This window comes from Labrus bergylta, chromosome 13, assembly GCF_963930695.1.
Source record: "Labrus bergylta chromosome 13, fLabBer1.1, whole genome shotgun sequence".
In the NCBI taxonomy this organism is placed as follows: Eukaryota; Metazoa; Chordata; class Actinopteri; order Labriformes; family Labridae; genus Labrus; species Labrus bergylta.
Genome location: NC_089207.1, coordinates 26,124,417 through 26,139,186, shown reverse-complemented (window position 1 = coordinate 26,139,186; position 14,770 = coordinate 26,124,417). Strand labels below are relative to the sequence as shown.

Sequence of the window (14,770 nt, the reverse complement as noted above, 5' to 3'; positions counted from 1 at the left end):
ATGAACGTGAGTTTAAGTCTTTAAAAAAAAAAAAAATCACATTTTGAGTTTTTCTTCAAACTTACCTCGGGTTTTTGTTGTTGAGACTTAGTGCAATTTCATTCACAGCATGTGGGTGTGACATGACCATGTTGAAGCCATACTGCAAAATGAAACACAAACAGGGACAGAGACAAATAAGCTAATTAACAAAGAAGAGGAGCCAGTGGATAAGCAAAGAGCTACATTGCTCTGCATAATAAATGAAACATGGAGGACAAGCAGGGGGAACAAATTGAATTTGGCCTCAGTTAGATAAGTGTGCTTTAAATCCAGTGAGAGATACAGTGTGTGTGTGTGTGTGTGTGTGTGTGTGTGTGTGTGTGTGTGTGTGTGTGTGTGTGTGTGTGTGTGTGTGTGTGTGTGTGTGTGTGTGTGTGTGTGTGTGTGTGTGTGTGTGTGTGTGTGTGTGTGTGTGTGTGTGTGTGTGTGTGAGCAGAGGGCTGACCTGGTAGTTCATGATCGCACGCAGGCACATAATGCAGACGTGGACGTCATCTTTCTTGCAGACCAGTCTGGAGTTCTTCAGGGTTCTCCGGCTTGGCAAAGTGTTGCAACTGCAAAGATAAAAAAAAAAAAAAATGTAACAAAAGGATGTTTTGAGTCCACAAGTATCTGAACACAAACACCTCAGGCCTGGAAAAACAAGAAAACAGATGCCATTTGTGAGCCTCCATCACTCCCCCCCCCCCCCCTTACAGGGAGGCCATTAAACTGCCACGCCACATTACATTAACACTCACAAAGGCCATATAATCTACAGCCTCGCCAGGACCCACAGGATGCCCTCTTTCAATTGTTTTAATTTGATGTCCTTCACAGAGATATCACTTACACACACAATCCAAGCCAGTCATTTGCATGCAGCACAGTGATTGTGCAGCATTATGTGAACAAAAACAAAATCCCTTTTTTTTTCTCCCACTGGAGCTCTCACAATAACACAGAAAATGTTGGATTACGTGCAGAGCCAGTCAGAGGGAGAGAAAAAAGATTTACTTTTAGACTTTTGTCACAAGGTTTAATAACCAGCTGGAGATCTAGGGGAAAAATGTGTCTTCAGGATACTGATAAATAAGCTGATCTGTGTCAGCTCTCATGCCTGAAGGCGCTTCTTCTTCTCCCCGAGTCACAACATGCCGTGTGTGTGTGCGTGTGTGTGTGTGTGTGTCTGATCAAGGCTACAGATTTCAAGGAGGAGTAGAACCATCTCAGAAAAAGATAAACAATTATTCCTTAATCAGGCAAGAAGAAAAGATGATCATATAAAGAGTTCTTCCTCTCCTGATGAATCCACACACTAACTGAGGCGTGGCACTACAAGGAGGAAATGAGTAACAACATTTCTTAATCCCGCACCGAGGTAATGCAAAAATGAATACGCAACAACAGCTGAATGTTCCAACACCTTGACCTGCGCTGACATGTCAAGAAATAACTCCTCTAAACTTTATAGAGCAGGTAAAAAAAAACCAATAAAGTTGATTCAAGTGGCTTTTCAGAAAAGAACAAAACATTACATTTCAAAGTTTTAGAGCTGAAATTATCAGAATTAGAATTAGTTTTTAAAGATCATGTAATGTGGGCACATACAGGAAATTTGAATACATACTCAAATTCATTTTATGTGCCCACACACAGTAAAACAGGAATAACTTTTTGATCCAGAGGGGCTGATTTGTTCTTATCTAGCAGGAGATTTGGATTTGATGTCCTTCATTATAAAACATCAATACACAAAAAAACCACAGCATAATCTACATGAGACCACAGAACATGAAACACTACAACTAGAACTACAAGCTATAAAACACAGGTGTAACACAGCTAAGCATTTCTAGTAAACTCTTTGAAGCTCCTCAGACGTACCGGCTTATTTTGGAGCACTTAGGACAACTCCCTGTGCTCTGAGTCCTTCAAGATAGCCATTTAAGAAGACACAGACACATTTTAATGTAACGTTCAGATCTTACATGATTCTAATCAAGCCAGAGATAAACACAACAAATGAAAAAGATTCTGTATCATGGCCATGTCATAAATACCAATTTCACTGATAGCTTAATAGAAAGCAGCAAAACAGAGAATGCAACCAAAATACAGAAGATTTTTTATTTTTTTTTAAATGGAGAATACCTAATATTATCTACCGCTAGTGGTCTAGTAAAAGCCTTTTGTAGAAACTAAGCAAGCTTCTGCACAGAATGGCATTTAGGAGAAGCCACACAAGCAGCACACAGGCCCAGAGGCCAGAACAATGAGTGCATAAAAAAAATAAAAAAAAAGATTTGCTCCGAGGGAAGGAGAATTCAGTCTCAGACGTGGGAGGGGAGGCTGGCAGTACAAATAATTCACATCCCCGACACAGACAGCGGGACAAATAAACTGGGCAGCACTAGCAGGGAGTTATAAAGTACAATGAGGCAGGGGCGGCTGAGTGTGTGTGTGTGTATGTGTGTGTGTGTGTGTGTGTGTCCTTAATGTGAGTATGTGTGAGTGTGTGTGTGTGTCTGTATTTGTGTGTGTGTGTGTGTGTGTGTGTCCTTAATGTGAGTAGGTGTGTGTGTGTCTGTCTGTCTGTCTGTGTGTCTGTGTGTGTGTGTGTGTGTGTCTGTGTCTGTGTGTGTCTGTATGTGTGAGTGTGAGTGTGTGTGTGTGTGTGTGTGTGTGTGTGTGTGTGTGTGTGTGTGTGTGTGTGTGTGTGTGTGTGTGTGTCTGTCAGAAAGGGAGCAGGGATGCAGGGTAAAAGCAGCAGGAGAGCTCAGTGTGAGCCAGCTGAGTGAACCTGAGACCTGCCTGCTTTCGAAGTCTGGCAGACAGAGAAGCAGATGACTATGAAAGAACACCAGAAAAGAGGAGAACAGACAGTCAGCCTTAACTGACAATTTCTTTTATACCCTTTACACAACACTCTTTCACCTGCTCAACACTTGTGAAGGTAGCAGACACACAGGCTAGGTGACATGATGCAGCATTACAAAGTCAGTTATGGGTTCAAATTGATGTTCAATGAATGAAATGTTGGATAATAAAGACCAGTACAACAGTGAAAATGTAAAATAAGTAAATGTATTTAAAAAAGCGTGTGTATTTCTGCAAGTCCATAGTGAGAAAACTAAGTTGAACTGCTGTACAGAAACAGCAGTGGAATGATGGGGAGGATTAGAGACATAATGCACGACTGAATGGGATTTGTGCTTCAGAGCATATATTAGCATGAGCTTATGAATTAACTGTTGTGAAATCCACCACACACTGGAACTGGATTTGGAGTTTAAGTGGTCTGTTGGTGTTCATAGAGACAAAAACCAACAAAAAAGGATTTGCTCCATAAAGGATGGATCTGTCCCTCGGCTGTGTCCTCTGTCACATGAAACCCTGCCGTCGCTCACTCGTCACAATCGTGCAAAAACAGGAACTATCACAATGCAAATGATCAAATAGTCTTAGTCTGCAGTGTCTTAAGCCATTTAAAGTCTTACAGGTCTCATGACTACATGAAGGGGCTGCAGAGGCATCATATGAAATGTGTGACTTACTGAAAATAAGAACATATTACTTTGTAACAATGAGGGGGGGGACGTGAAGGAAAGAGTTAGCTATAAGAAGTTATGAATCACACAAAACCACATGGTATATGGTGAATCATTTGAGCCATCAATGAGTCTGTGACTCGTACCGTAATGTAGAATGTCTCCCAGCACGAGTCATGCCGTTCCCGGTGATGGGAGAGGGCAGAGTGCCTCCTCCATGTAGGTCTTCTATAGAGCGGCTCCAGGGCTTAGACTTGTCCATCGCAGCCTCAGGATTGTTCTCCAAAAGGTCTTCATCAAACCTGTTACAGCATGAACAACAGATAAAAACATAAGAATGCTAACAGTCAGCATTGAGTTTTTACTATCAAATGATCAATCAATCAAACTTTATTTATATAGCACCTTTCAGACAAATTAAATTGCAGTTCAAAGTGCTTTACAAGAGTGCAGAAAAGTTGTTGACAAAAAGTAGTTTATAAAATCATTGATAAAATCATTGAGAGACCAATGCACACCAATAAGAATTTAAAAAATATGTATAAAAATATAATAAAATACGACACATAAAAGCAACAAGATATTAAAATAAATACATAAGAGGAAAATATTTAAAATTGTTGCAGGATAAAAAAGACAATACAGTAATGTTAAGATTTGAATTGATATAAAACACTATATAAAAGCCAGACTGAATAAATGAGTTTTAAGACTGCGTTTAAAAATCGGAGGATTTCTGAAGCCCCAGAAGTTTTAACTGTTGGAGAAAATTTCAAACAAAAAGAGCTATTATAGCTTGCACCAATTTTGTCATGTAAGATCTGTTGGCCAAAAATAGTTTATCTGAGGCAAAACTAAAGTGTAAAAGTAACTAATGGGGGATCACCTAAAACATCAAAGGAAAGTATTTGATGCCTGAGCATGCTTACTTTGTTTTGATAAAAGTCGTCTGTGAAAGATGCTACTGGTTTGCTAACAAGAAACCTTTTCTAACCGCTAAGCTAACCAGCTAACAAGAGTGTTGCACCATCAAGATTATGCCAAATAAGTGAGTTAGTCAGCCACTTATTTAAACCTCTGCATCATAAAGACAGATATAAGTTTTACTGAGTCAAGGACTCTAACTGTTGGCCAGACAGATATCAAAGAGCGCTAGAAGTGCTCCTGTTCTAGATTTTGGTTTTAGACATTTGAGGTAAGAAAAGGTCTCATGTTTTGTTGTACTTGGCAGAAACTTTGGAAAAAAAACTGCTAGTTGCAGCATACCTGCCATGATCTATGTCTGTTTTTAGACTGCTTGTTCCATGACTTTTAAATGCTGCTGCAGTGGTACTGAGTGTAAACACACTTTTACTGCTAACCATTCATAATGTGGACAGACCATAATAACATATGGTGGAGCAGAGAGTGAATTCAAACTTTACTGTGTGGCTCTCTGGCCCTGAACAGGGGCCTTGTGACTGACTAATAATCACATCGTCAATCTATGAATAGAAGCCTATGGTTGTTATAATACACAGTGCCAATGTGTCAGCAACGAGCCCTGAGTGACTCAGTGTTTCTCCAGGCAGGCTGCTGGAGCAGTGGGAAGATGCATCAGTGGCTGTGCAGAATAGCAGCATTGTGTTGGCTGTCACTTCTGCATATAGAAAATACTGATTTAAAGAGAAAGAGCTGGTGGTGACTTACGTGACGGCATACTGTGCAAAAGAAAGATACTCCACCAGCACGTCCAGGCCTTTGTTGTCTTCATTTAAGAATTCTCTCACCCACCTGAGGAGAAGGGAAAAAACGTTTCACTCCACAAACTTTCATCAGCATATAAACATTTCTAAAATCATTTAGTCAGCGTCTTTTTTAAAAATATTGGTTCAGCAGTTAGAAGCAGAACACGCTCAGTTTCAAACAGTTTTAACCTGTCCTCACTTTGAAATCCCTAAATCCTTCATACTCAAAAAGTAACGCTCAACATGTTAGGAGGACAATATGTAAAGTTTGTTTGTGCATACATCATTTTAACGAGTTTAGCCTGTGAATGTATCAATGTTTAAACATACTGTGAGTAACATTTAACTGCTGATGAACAGTCTCACTTTACCACGAATGCATCAATGTGACCCACAAAAGCAAAACACAGCATCAGTGACAGGATCAGCTATTTCTATGGAGCTATTCCAGACGTCTGTTACGACTTTCACAAGGTCATAGTCCAACAAGGCGATCAACAACATGCAGAACTAAAGAGTGTTTGTTTACATTTTCTCAGCTGAGTTTCATGTAAAAATGAAGAATGACAAGATTTTTCATATATACCACACTAACAAGTACAGGACAGGATCAGCAAAAAACACAAAACTTGTAGTTTCATCCGTTGAAAACACAAAAAATGTATAGAAAATTAAATTTCCCCACAGTTGCTTAATGTTACTGATCAGCTTGCCTGACAATCAAAACATTGAAAATCACATCTGAAATCATTGATGGGAGATAATTTGGAGTTACAATTATATTAAGGAGTTTTTAATGTTTGTAGTTATATTACTTATCACTTTCTGATTTAACACTCTAAGCAGGCTTTGACCATTCCTGACCCTGATACACATGTTTTCAGGAGCGTCACCCTCGATTTCTTCCTACCCTGGCCAGTAAGAAGTGTAATGACGCGTTCAAAAAGCTCAAAGCTTCCTGGCTCCGAGCAGCTAACACATGCATGTGTTTATAAAAGCACCAGCTTTTACACACAGATACATCATCTCATTCTTGAGTCTGACTGTTTTTTCCCTACCACAGAGACAAACCCACAGACTGATCAAAAGATAATTCTCACCTTCATTCTAAAGAAGGCCACCTGCTCAGTAGCTTTCATTTTTTATTCTGCACAGAGAAGCTGATTTTCTTGCAGGAATGCACCTGCTAACTTTGGCCTGTGTGGCTTTCCCCTCCATATTTATGAGCTGAATATCAAAGAGCATGTTTATTTAATGGCGACCCATGAAGGAACCATGTCTTTTTAATGGAGGCCTGACTGCTCAGTGATTAGAGGAATTTGCCGGGCGTAAACATAATGACACACATGCAGACTTTTTGAGTGGTACTGGGCTGATGAAGCTGTAAGACTAAACGTTTTAAATATCCACTAGCTTCTTCTTTATTGGCTCCCCTGCTGTGTAACTACAAGTGTGTATGACTTAAGAGCAGCCAGTAAAGCGGTGCCTGTTTGGACCCAGAGTGTTTTTTTTTTTTAAAAAAGGCTCAGGGGGGGCGTGGCCACATCTGGCCACATGGTAATCATTACCACAGGACACTAACTTAACAATTCTCCCATTCACCACATGTTGTTGACCACTGAGCAACATGTGAGAAGCAGGCAGGGAGCCGGGGTTATCATCTGCAGTGATCGTCCAGGGACAATCTCTCTTTTATAAGCAACTACATGCTGGAAACATTTGTCTGTTTCATCTCTGAAAAGAAGCAGTAATCATTCACTGTCTTAGCGGGGGGGACATGTTACTCCGTCACCACCACTGTCCACTCTCCTGCCTCTCCCTCTGCAGTTATGGTAATGCTAATCTAGATTAGATGGATTATTCATGTAATCTAGTTTACCAACATAAGGTCCCTAAAAAGAGTTAATCCATGTAAACAATGCCTCGACCGATTTGCCAGACGGATGACGTTTCTGGCTGTGGCTGGAGTTTATTTTGGTTTGAGGCTGAACGGGAGCGGAGTGTAATCAGAGTGTAGGAGTGTGAGAGACTGTGTTGTCAGAAACATGAGATGATTTGTGTGAGAGTCGGTGCAACAGACGAGAGGAAGTAAGGTAATGCTTGTGTGGGAGGCGAGGAGGAAAACTTCAAAAAAAAAACTGAAGGATTAAGGGATGCAGTAAAGATAGTGTGTGTGTCTGTGTGTGTGTATTTGAGGTCTTGTGATGGTTATATAACCAGTTTATCTCTACATCTTCTCTGTCACAACAGTCTGTGTACAGCTGATGCTCTCATGGCTGCCTCTTCCTGTCCTTGATAGCGTCTCATTGTCTCCTGTGACCACCAACCTTCAACATCCTTTAAACTGTGATCATCCTCATTTCTACCAAATGATCCCGGGGCTTCATTTAGGAGACATCTGACACACAGTCTGATGCTTAACAACACTTAACACTCATTTGTACACAGAGAATCAATTTATCATATTTAACCACTCCTCACCACACAACTAAGGAACTCTTATCAGCAATTACAAAACTACAGAAAACCTCCATGGTCACCCATTTCAGCAGAGAACGACTAACTATAACCTTCTAAAGTCATTCAAGTTGAATTATTCAAAGAATAAAACTAAACGCTCAAAGTAGCAACGTATATTTTCATTCCTGTAAACAGTTTGTCTTGTGTTATCCACAATCCTACGTGACTCCCAGCAGGTGGGATAGAGAATCAAGTGTGTGGCCTCAACTCACTAAGCTTAAGCAGAGATGAGGAGCTATCTAAGGAGGAGGCGAGAGAGGGTTTTAAGACCACTTCTTTACAACTTCTCAACCCTTGATCTCATTCTTTTTCTTTTTTTTTGAACTTGAAGCCTCTTATGGCTGCCCCAAGAGAAGCTGCCTCAAGTTATGTAACTTCGGGCATTTTATCGAGATCTAAAGACAGACTTTTTTACTAAAATTGGTAGAATTCTCCTTTTAATGGTACATGTTTGTACTGTGTGTTCCTCTTTGCAATCTTAAATAACTGTACATTTGTGTTCCTCCTCATTTTAATTGATAATAATCCAAGTTATTTCCTGGTATGAAAGCACTGTTAAAAGTGAAACTAAAGTAAGAATCAGAATCAGAATTATTGTCCAGGTATGCTTACACACACACAAGGAATTTAACTTCGGTGAACTGTGCTCTCTTATGAACAGGTACAACATTAAATATCAACAATAAACATAATAAGAAAAGACTAATATGAAACAGTGCAGTGGTGAATAGTGCAAAAGATGCTGAAGTTACATGATAATAAGAAAAATGCAATTATGTGACAGATGAGTCAATTAAGATGTCAATTACAGTATTTACATAAATAAGTGTGCGTATATTATCATTTAAATTAAATAATATATATATATATATATATATATATATATATGTATATTCACAGTGACGGTTTGGTTTAGAGTCATTTCACCGCGACAGGTCTGACACTCTGTGACTGTCAGACACAGAGAAAGTAAAGAAAAACAAAAAGTAAAAGACAATCTGTTACACATTCATATACTATGAACAATGTTTTCTTTTTCTTTTGTGCAATAACAATCACAAACAAATACATTATCTATGATCTTTCTTCATGCTGTATAATTATTCACTTAGATATTACTATGATAAATGAGTCCACTGGATCCTACAGCTCCCAGAGTGCATTAGGGCCTCGTTAGTGAAGTGGGGTAATCCATCACAGTCTCTAACTATCAGGGTCTCTAATCACCACGACACACCCTGTGATCTAGACTAAGACAAAACATTAAGACGGTGTGCTGCGCTCATTGAGATATCGATCTTTGCTTGGGGATGACTGTACTCTGAACTAACTCTGAATCAATATCGGCTGCCACAGGTTGAGGCCTGTTATCTTAGAATACCTGGAATTACCATGAGTCCCTCTGTGTCGGTATGTGTTGTGAAATCCTGATCTCTTTAGTAACATGTACAATAAGTCCTCATCCTGAAGGCAGACTGAGGTGTCAGGTTTTGCAGCTCTACTGCTGCAAGAAAAAATGTGTTTTCCCTTTCATATGTCGTCTGCCCAAAACAATACATGGATTCATCTTTTCTGCATCGCCACATGGCTTTCTGGGTAATATTAGGCCACAGCGCTGAGATGAATGGGGGATGGTGGTGGTGGTTAGTGTCAATGTCTGCGTCTCCGGGTGTCTGGAATGTCAGACTTCCCCCCCCCCTGATCTAATATAACCAGGTCCAAGACATCCAACACTGCACGAGCTTCACACACAACCCCGCAGTGACTCACCCAATGTGATTGGTCCGTAACGAAATTTCCAGTTCTCTCAGGACTTGGGTGGACTCCTGAACTCTTCGTCTGAATTTCTGAGGACGGGAAAAAAGAAAGAGGGGGATTTAATATTTCATCGTAGCACTAGAGCTGTAAATCATCAAGTGGTAGTGTGGTGATGTTAAGGCTGGAAAGAACTTTCTTCTTTTTTTTTTGCAGGAAAGGTCAGACACAGGGACACGGATAGAAACCACAGTGACATTTAAACGTGAAAGCGAGCAAGTCCGTGTACTGATTGCAAAATAAAATGTTCTGGTAAGATTGTTTACTAAGCCTTTTACTTGCCAGAAACCATTCAGTAGGCTAAAAGAAAAAGGGGAGCTGACTCATTGGAAACTCTGAATATGGAACAGTTCCCATTATCCTTTTTGCTCACATTGGTTCTTTATGAGGCAGTAATCCTTCCTTTAAGCACCAGGATCATATTAACCAACATAACTGGTTACCTTTCCAACCCAGAAGAACCAACCGCTCAGACACATGTGTAAAGACTCGCATATTCTCAGGTCTGTTACTGTGGCTACCGCAGGGAAAGAGAAGTGTTTGTGCAGCAGGCATGAAGGTACGAGCTGCCAGAAACTGAAACTGAAAACAAAAGAGCAAAGAGGACGTGTGCGGGTCCCTCTTTGATTTTGTTCTCCAACAGGAGGTGATCTGCGAAAACCCCAACACAAAAAAGTTCTTCCAGGCTGTTACACAACCACAGCAACAGAACAAAGGAAGAGTGAGGGACCGGTGTTGATCAAACAGGAGGGGGAATCCCTGACGAGAGAGGGACATAGTGTTGGAGGCGAGGAGAGGTAAAATAAACATCCTGTTCTATAAATGCTATCCCTGTGTTATTACAGGATGTCAAAAATTAAGAAAACTCAAAAACTGTCACCTTTCAAAATAATCTAAAATTCCCCAATATTCACACTCAAGTCATTTTTCAATTAAATGATGATTTGTTATTTTTTCTGTTATAGTTGCTAATTCAATTAGTTTTACTTTTGGACTTCTGGTAACACTAAATAAGACATCTGAGGAAGTCACCTGAGACTCTTGAAAACTGAGATGGACATTTTGCAGTGTTTTATAACATTTAATAAGCCTATGATTATTTGGTCAATCAAAAAAATAAATGTAAAATTATTCAAATATAAAGCAAAAAAAGATCCGCACTCCAAGGAGCCAACATGCTCTTTCTCTGAAATGTCATTTGTCAATAAATCCTTTAAAGGGGAGCATCGATCTGTTTTGTTTTATTGGATAGAGCATCCACTTAGTGACGTGCGTGTCTTTTTTTGATTTTAGATTAATCAACTATGAGAATAATCCTGCTCATAGAATGATCCACAGTAACTTTTAAGGGTTGTATTTAAAGGAGAAGAGAAGAGAAGAGAAGAGGAGAGGAGAGGAGGGAAGAGAAGGAGAGGAGAGGAGAGGAGAGGAGAGGAGAGGAGAGGAGAGGAGAGGAGAGAAGAGAAGAGAAGAGGAGAGGAGAGAAGAAAAGAGAAGAGAAGAGAAGAGGAGAGAAGAGAAGAGGAAAGGAGAGGAGAGGAGGGAAGAGAAGGAGAGGAGAGAAGAAGCTTGTCACTTTCCATGATGTGTTAGACTAAGGGAGGAAACAGATCTCAAGCCTGTGTTAACCTATTATTAACATCCACAGAGAAGAGAGCTGTTCCCATAGCTTCTCTCTCTCTCTCTCTCTCTCTCTCTCTAGTCTGTGTCTTTGGGCCTGGGCGGCATGTTTGGCACATGAGGAGATGAGAAACAGAGTGTTTTTATTAGGGAGGAGCCCTTTGTGTGTTTGTGTGGAAAGCAAAGCATATTTAGGGGTACTGCGCAGTCTCCCTGAGGCCCCCTCCCCTTCTTCTTCTCCCACCAAACGCCCTACACTCCACACTTTTAAGTGCTACCAGCTGCATCACAGAAAGAGCAGGAAGAGAGAGAGGAGTTGACAGTGGGGGGAGAGCGTGAAGACGGTATGAAGAAGGGGAGGAGAAAGGGAGGGAGCAGTGAAAGGGGAAAGTAAAAGTAGAGAATCAGCACTAAAAGTGTGGAGGGGGGGAAAGGAAGAGATTTTGGGGAGTGTGGGCTCAGGAGAGGTCATCCTGGAAACAAATCAATGGCTGATACATTCTTGGGGACTTGTTGGACTGAAGCTCTTCCTCCTTGGCTGCCAATTGGCTGGGAGCTGCCCAGAGGAATGCACCGGAGCCTGCCTATGGAAAGCAGAGGCAATGACCTCCAGCTCTCTCACAGCCGCACAAAGTGGCAATTGTTTTGAGTTTGAAGAAAAGGGGGATGGAGCAGGAATGTAGAAAGAAGCCCATAACTCTCTTCTCCTCTGTGCTCTCTTGTGCTTCTTTTTTGTCTCTCTCGTCCTCTGTCCATCTCTTTCTCCACCAATACCCTCTCTACATTATTCACTCTTCCTCCTTCCCTCCCTCTCCATAAACTTTTCCACTTTACTCTCTCATGCTAAGTTCTTGATCAAAGCGAGTAATAGGCATAGGAGGCAATTTCGGGAAGCAGCTGATGTCCCGGCCTTTGAGAAGCATCTAGGTTGGTTTAATATTGACCCAACAACCAGCAGCAGATAAGCCTCTCTAGTAGACGGGGGAAAAAAACTTGGTAATGTTTTCTTCTCTGTCTGAGGTGCCTCAGGGAGTGATTACACCCAGAGCTTTATAACCTCGTCCTTTCATGGGTGAAAACAATCCATCGGGCTAGTTTCACCAAAGCTTAAACATCATTTAAGTTTGCTTTAGTTTTAACAGACATGCCAAAATTGATTTCATTTTACTCTATCCTTGTATTGATTACATCCATACACACTCAATCACACAAAAAACACACATGAATAAACCAAACACTAAATGTCTTATTCTAAAATGTTAGAGGGCAGGGCTCAAAAGCACCTCATCAGTTCAGGTAGAAGCAGGATAGAGAAATACTTGTTATTCAAATTTTCACAACAAGCTTTAAACAAGCCATCATCTCTAACCTTGACACTATCGATGGCCCAGCAACCTTAACCTAAAAAGTGTTTTGTCTTCTCTAACATGCGTCATTGTCCCCTTACTTCCTGCTTTTAACAGACCTCCTGTGTGTTTTATCTCTCTGACATTACATTAGACATGGGATGCACAGATGCACAGCAGTCTCTGAGACTTAGCTGTTTACAGTCTGATAAACTCCTCCAGGGCCTTTTAGAAGAACTCAAATAATCTGCCTTCGACAAATCATCTTCTAAATGCATTTTAAATGACTTGACATGACGTGTTATTTAGCACGATGAATCATGTATTTACAAAACGGAACTTGTTTTGATTGGTTTATGCAGGTTTTAACTTGAACTACTGACATTAAAATTGAACAAAGCAAGACATTTGAACCATTTATTGATTACAGCTAAGTCAAAATGCTACTTGTACATAGTTATACAAAAATATGATGTTAAGCTAGCTATACTGGCTAACTGCTAACAGCTACTTTTAGCTCCCTATACTTTTTTATACTTCTTGACTGCTTCTTTTACACAACAATCCCAAACTGATATTAACTCTTTTTGTTAACTATAAGCTACAACTTTACTTTTTGTTTGCTTCATAAAGCTGCTACTTGAAGCTTACAGCATTTAATATTCCTTCCTATAGCTTTACCAAACTGCTACTTAAGGTTTGCTTTGTCAAACTGCTCCTTTGACCCATTATTTTTATCCATTTATAGTTAATTTTGTTGTTTATGTTAACTACTGTGACTGTTGCCTTTTAGCTAAATTTAATCAGTTACTCGAATGATTTACTCTTAACTTGTAGCTAAACTTTAGTTTGTATCATCCATCCATCAATTACGTGTTCATTCATTTCGGTAGCTCTTCAACTTCTCAGCTTTCTTCCATGCTATTTTGTTTTTTAACCAGTCAAATATTCTCATTAAGATACAAGATCTCTTTTTCAAGAGAGTGCTGGCCAAGACAGCAGCATAAAAGTTTCAGCCAGAGAACAAATAATAAACCAATAAAACATCAAGTCAATCAATTTTACTCAATATCATTACACATGTGGTGAAGGTTTAAATATACCAAAACATGAGGATACGCTTTAAAAAGGTAAAGCTCCTCCACAATCTTCCCATGCACCACTGGCAGGCCTGCAGCATTCCTGACTAATGTGATATTTGTGAATCACTTTTCTGCACATCAATAATGCAGGGCTGATCTGTCTTGCACAGACAAGATGTGGTGTATCTCACTTCTTATCAAACCAACCAGTGTGAGTGTTTTCCAGTGCAACAGCTCAATGTGTTTATGTGCTGGGAATGTTAGGAGTGTACGTCCCTCGATGCGAGCCAATGTTATTCTCTTTTTTTTTTGCAACAGTCATCCTAGCTGTTTATGCTGCTGTAGCTGGCTTATTGTGATGCAAAGTTTCAACTCCAGTGGCTGCAAATTGAATTATTCAACAATTTGTTGCTATTCTGGCAGAGTCTGTTGGTTAATTTGGTTATCACAGAGAAGCCCAGCGACCCCCCCCCCCCCCCTCCCCACAGCTCTTGCTCACTCAGGCCTAAAAGACTTTATTTTGGCAAAGCCTAAGAGCTGGTTGATTTTTTGTTTCACGGAGCCCCCTCCCCTTACTCCTTTCTGCTTCGTTTTAAGCAGCCAGGGAAACGGCTAGAGTTGGCGGCTTAGACGACACAAGACCTTTTTTAATCATGTGTCTACATTGCTTCTAATGTCTCCTGTTAGATTCTGTGATGAAGCAAAGCAATGACAGTGCAGCAATTAGCAAGCTAGACCCCTCTCTCTGTCTTCATCACTGTTATTCTCTCTGATACCTTTAAGTGAGCGTTTTTGTGTTTTTTCTCTTCTACGTCTTCTCTTCCTCACTGAGAGGTCAGAGCAGGCTGTCAGCCACTGAAACGCACCACAAGGGAATGGTATGGATTCACTGTCTTGCTTAATGACACTTCAGCTGGACAGAGGTTTCTTGAGCCTGGCCGCTCCAGATAAACAACCGTCTCCTCCTCTCTCACTGAGTCACACTGTCGACTGTTTTGTAACTCCATTTCCCAAAGCTTTCTACTCTAGAGGCCCTGTGTGCAATCTTTGCCCAGCTGTAGTGGGGATATCCTGGACAAGAGATAGAG

General features: G+C 40.5%; 1 protein-coding gene across 6 annotated transcripts in view; it reads right to left on the bottom strand.

The window, feature by feature from the left end:
* The window catches only part of fmnl2a (formin-like 2a), a 51,807-nt gene that overhangs the window by 16,953 nt on the left and 20,084 nt on the right, over positions 1–14,770 (bottom strand). For all 6 annotated transcript variants that reach the window (XM_065961864.1, XM_065961863.1, XM_065961862.1 and 3 more), the window contains exons 4-8: positions 9,590–9,666; positions 5,262–5,345; positions 3,719–3,874; positions 488–596; positions 66–142 (exon numbers count right to left, since the gene is read on the bottom strand). In XM_065961864.1, coding sequence (XP_065817936.1) covers positions 66–142; positions 488–596; positions 3,719–3,874; positions 5,262–5,345; positions 9,590–9,666 — 503 coding nt within the window. The remainder of the gene's footprint in view (positions 1–65; positions 143–487; positions 597–3,718; positions 3,875–5,261; positions 5,346–9,589; positions 9,667–14,770) is intronic.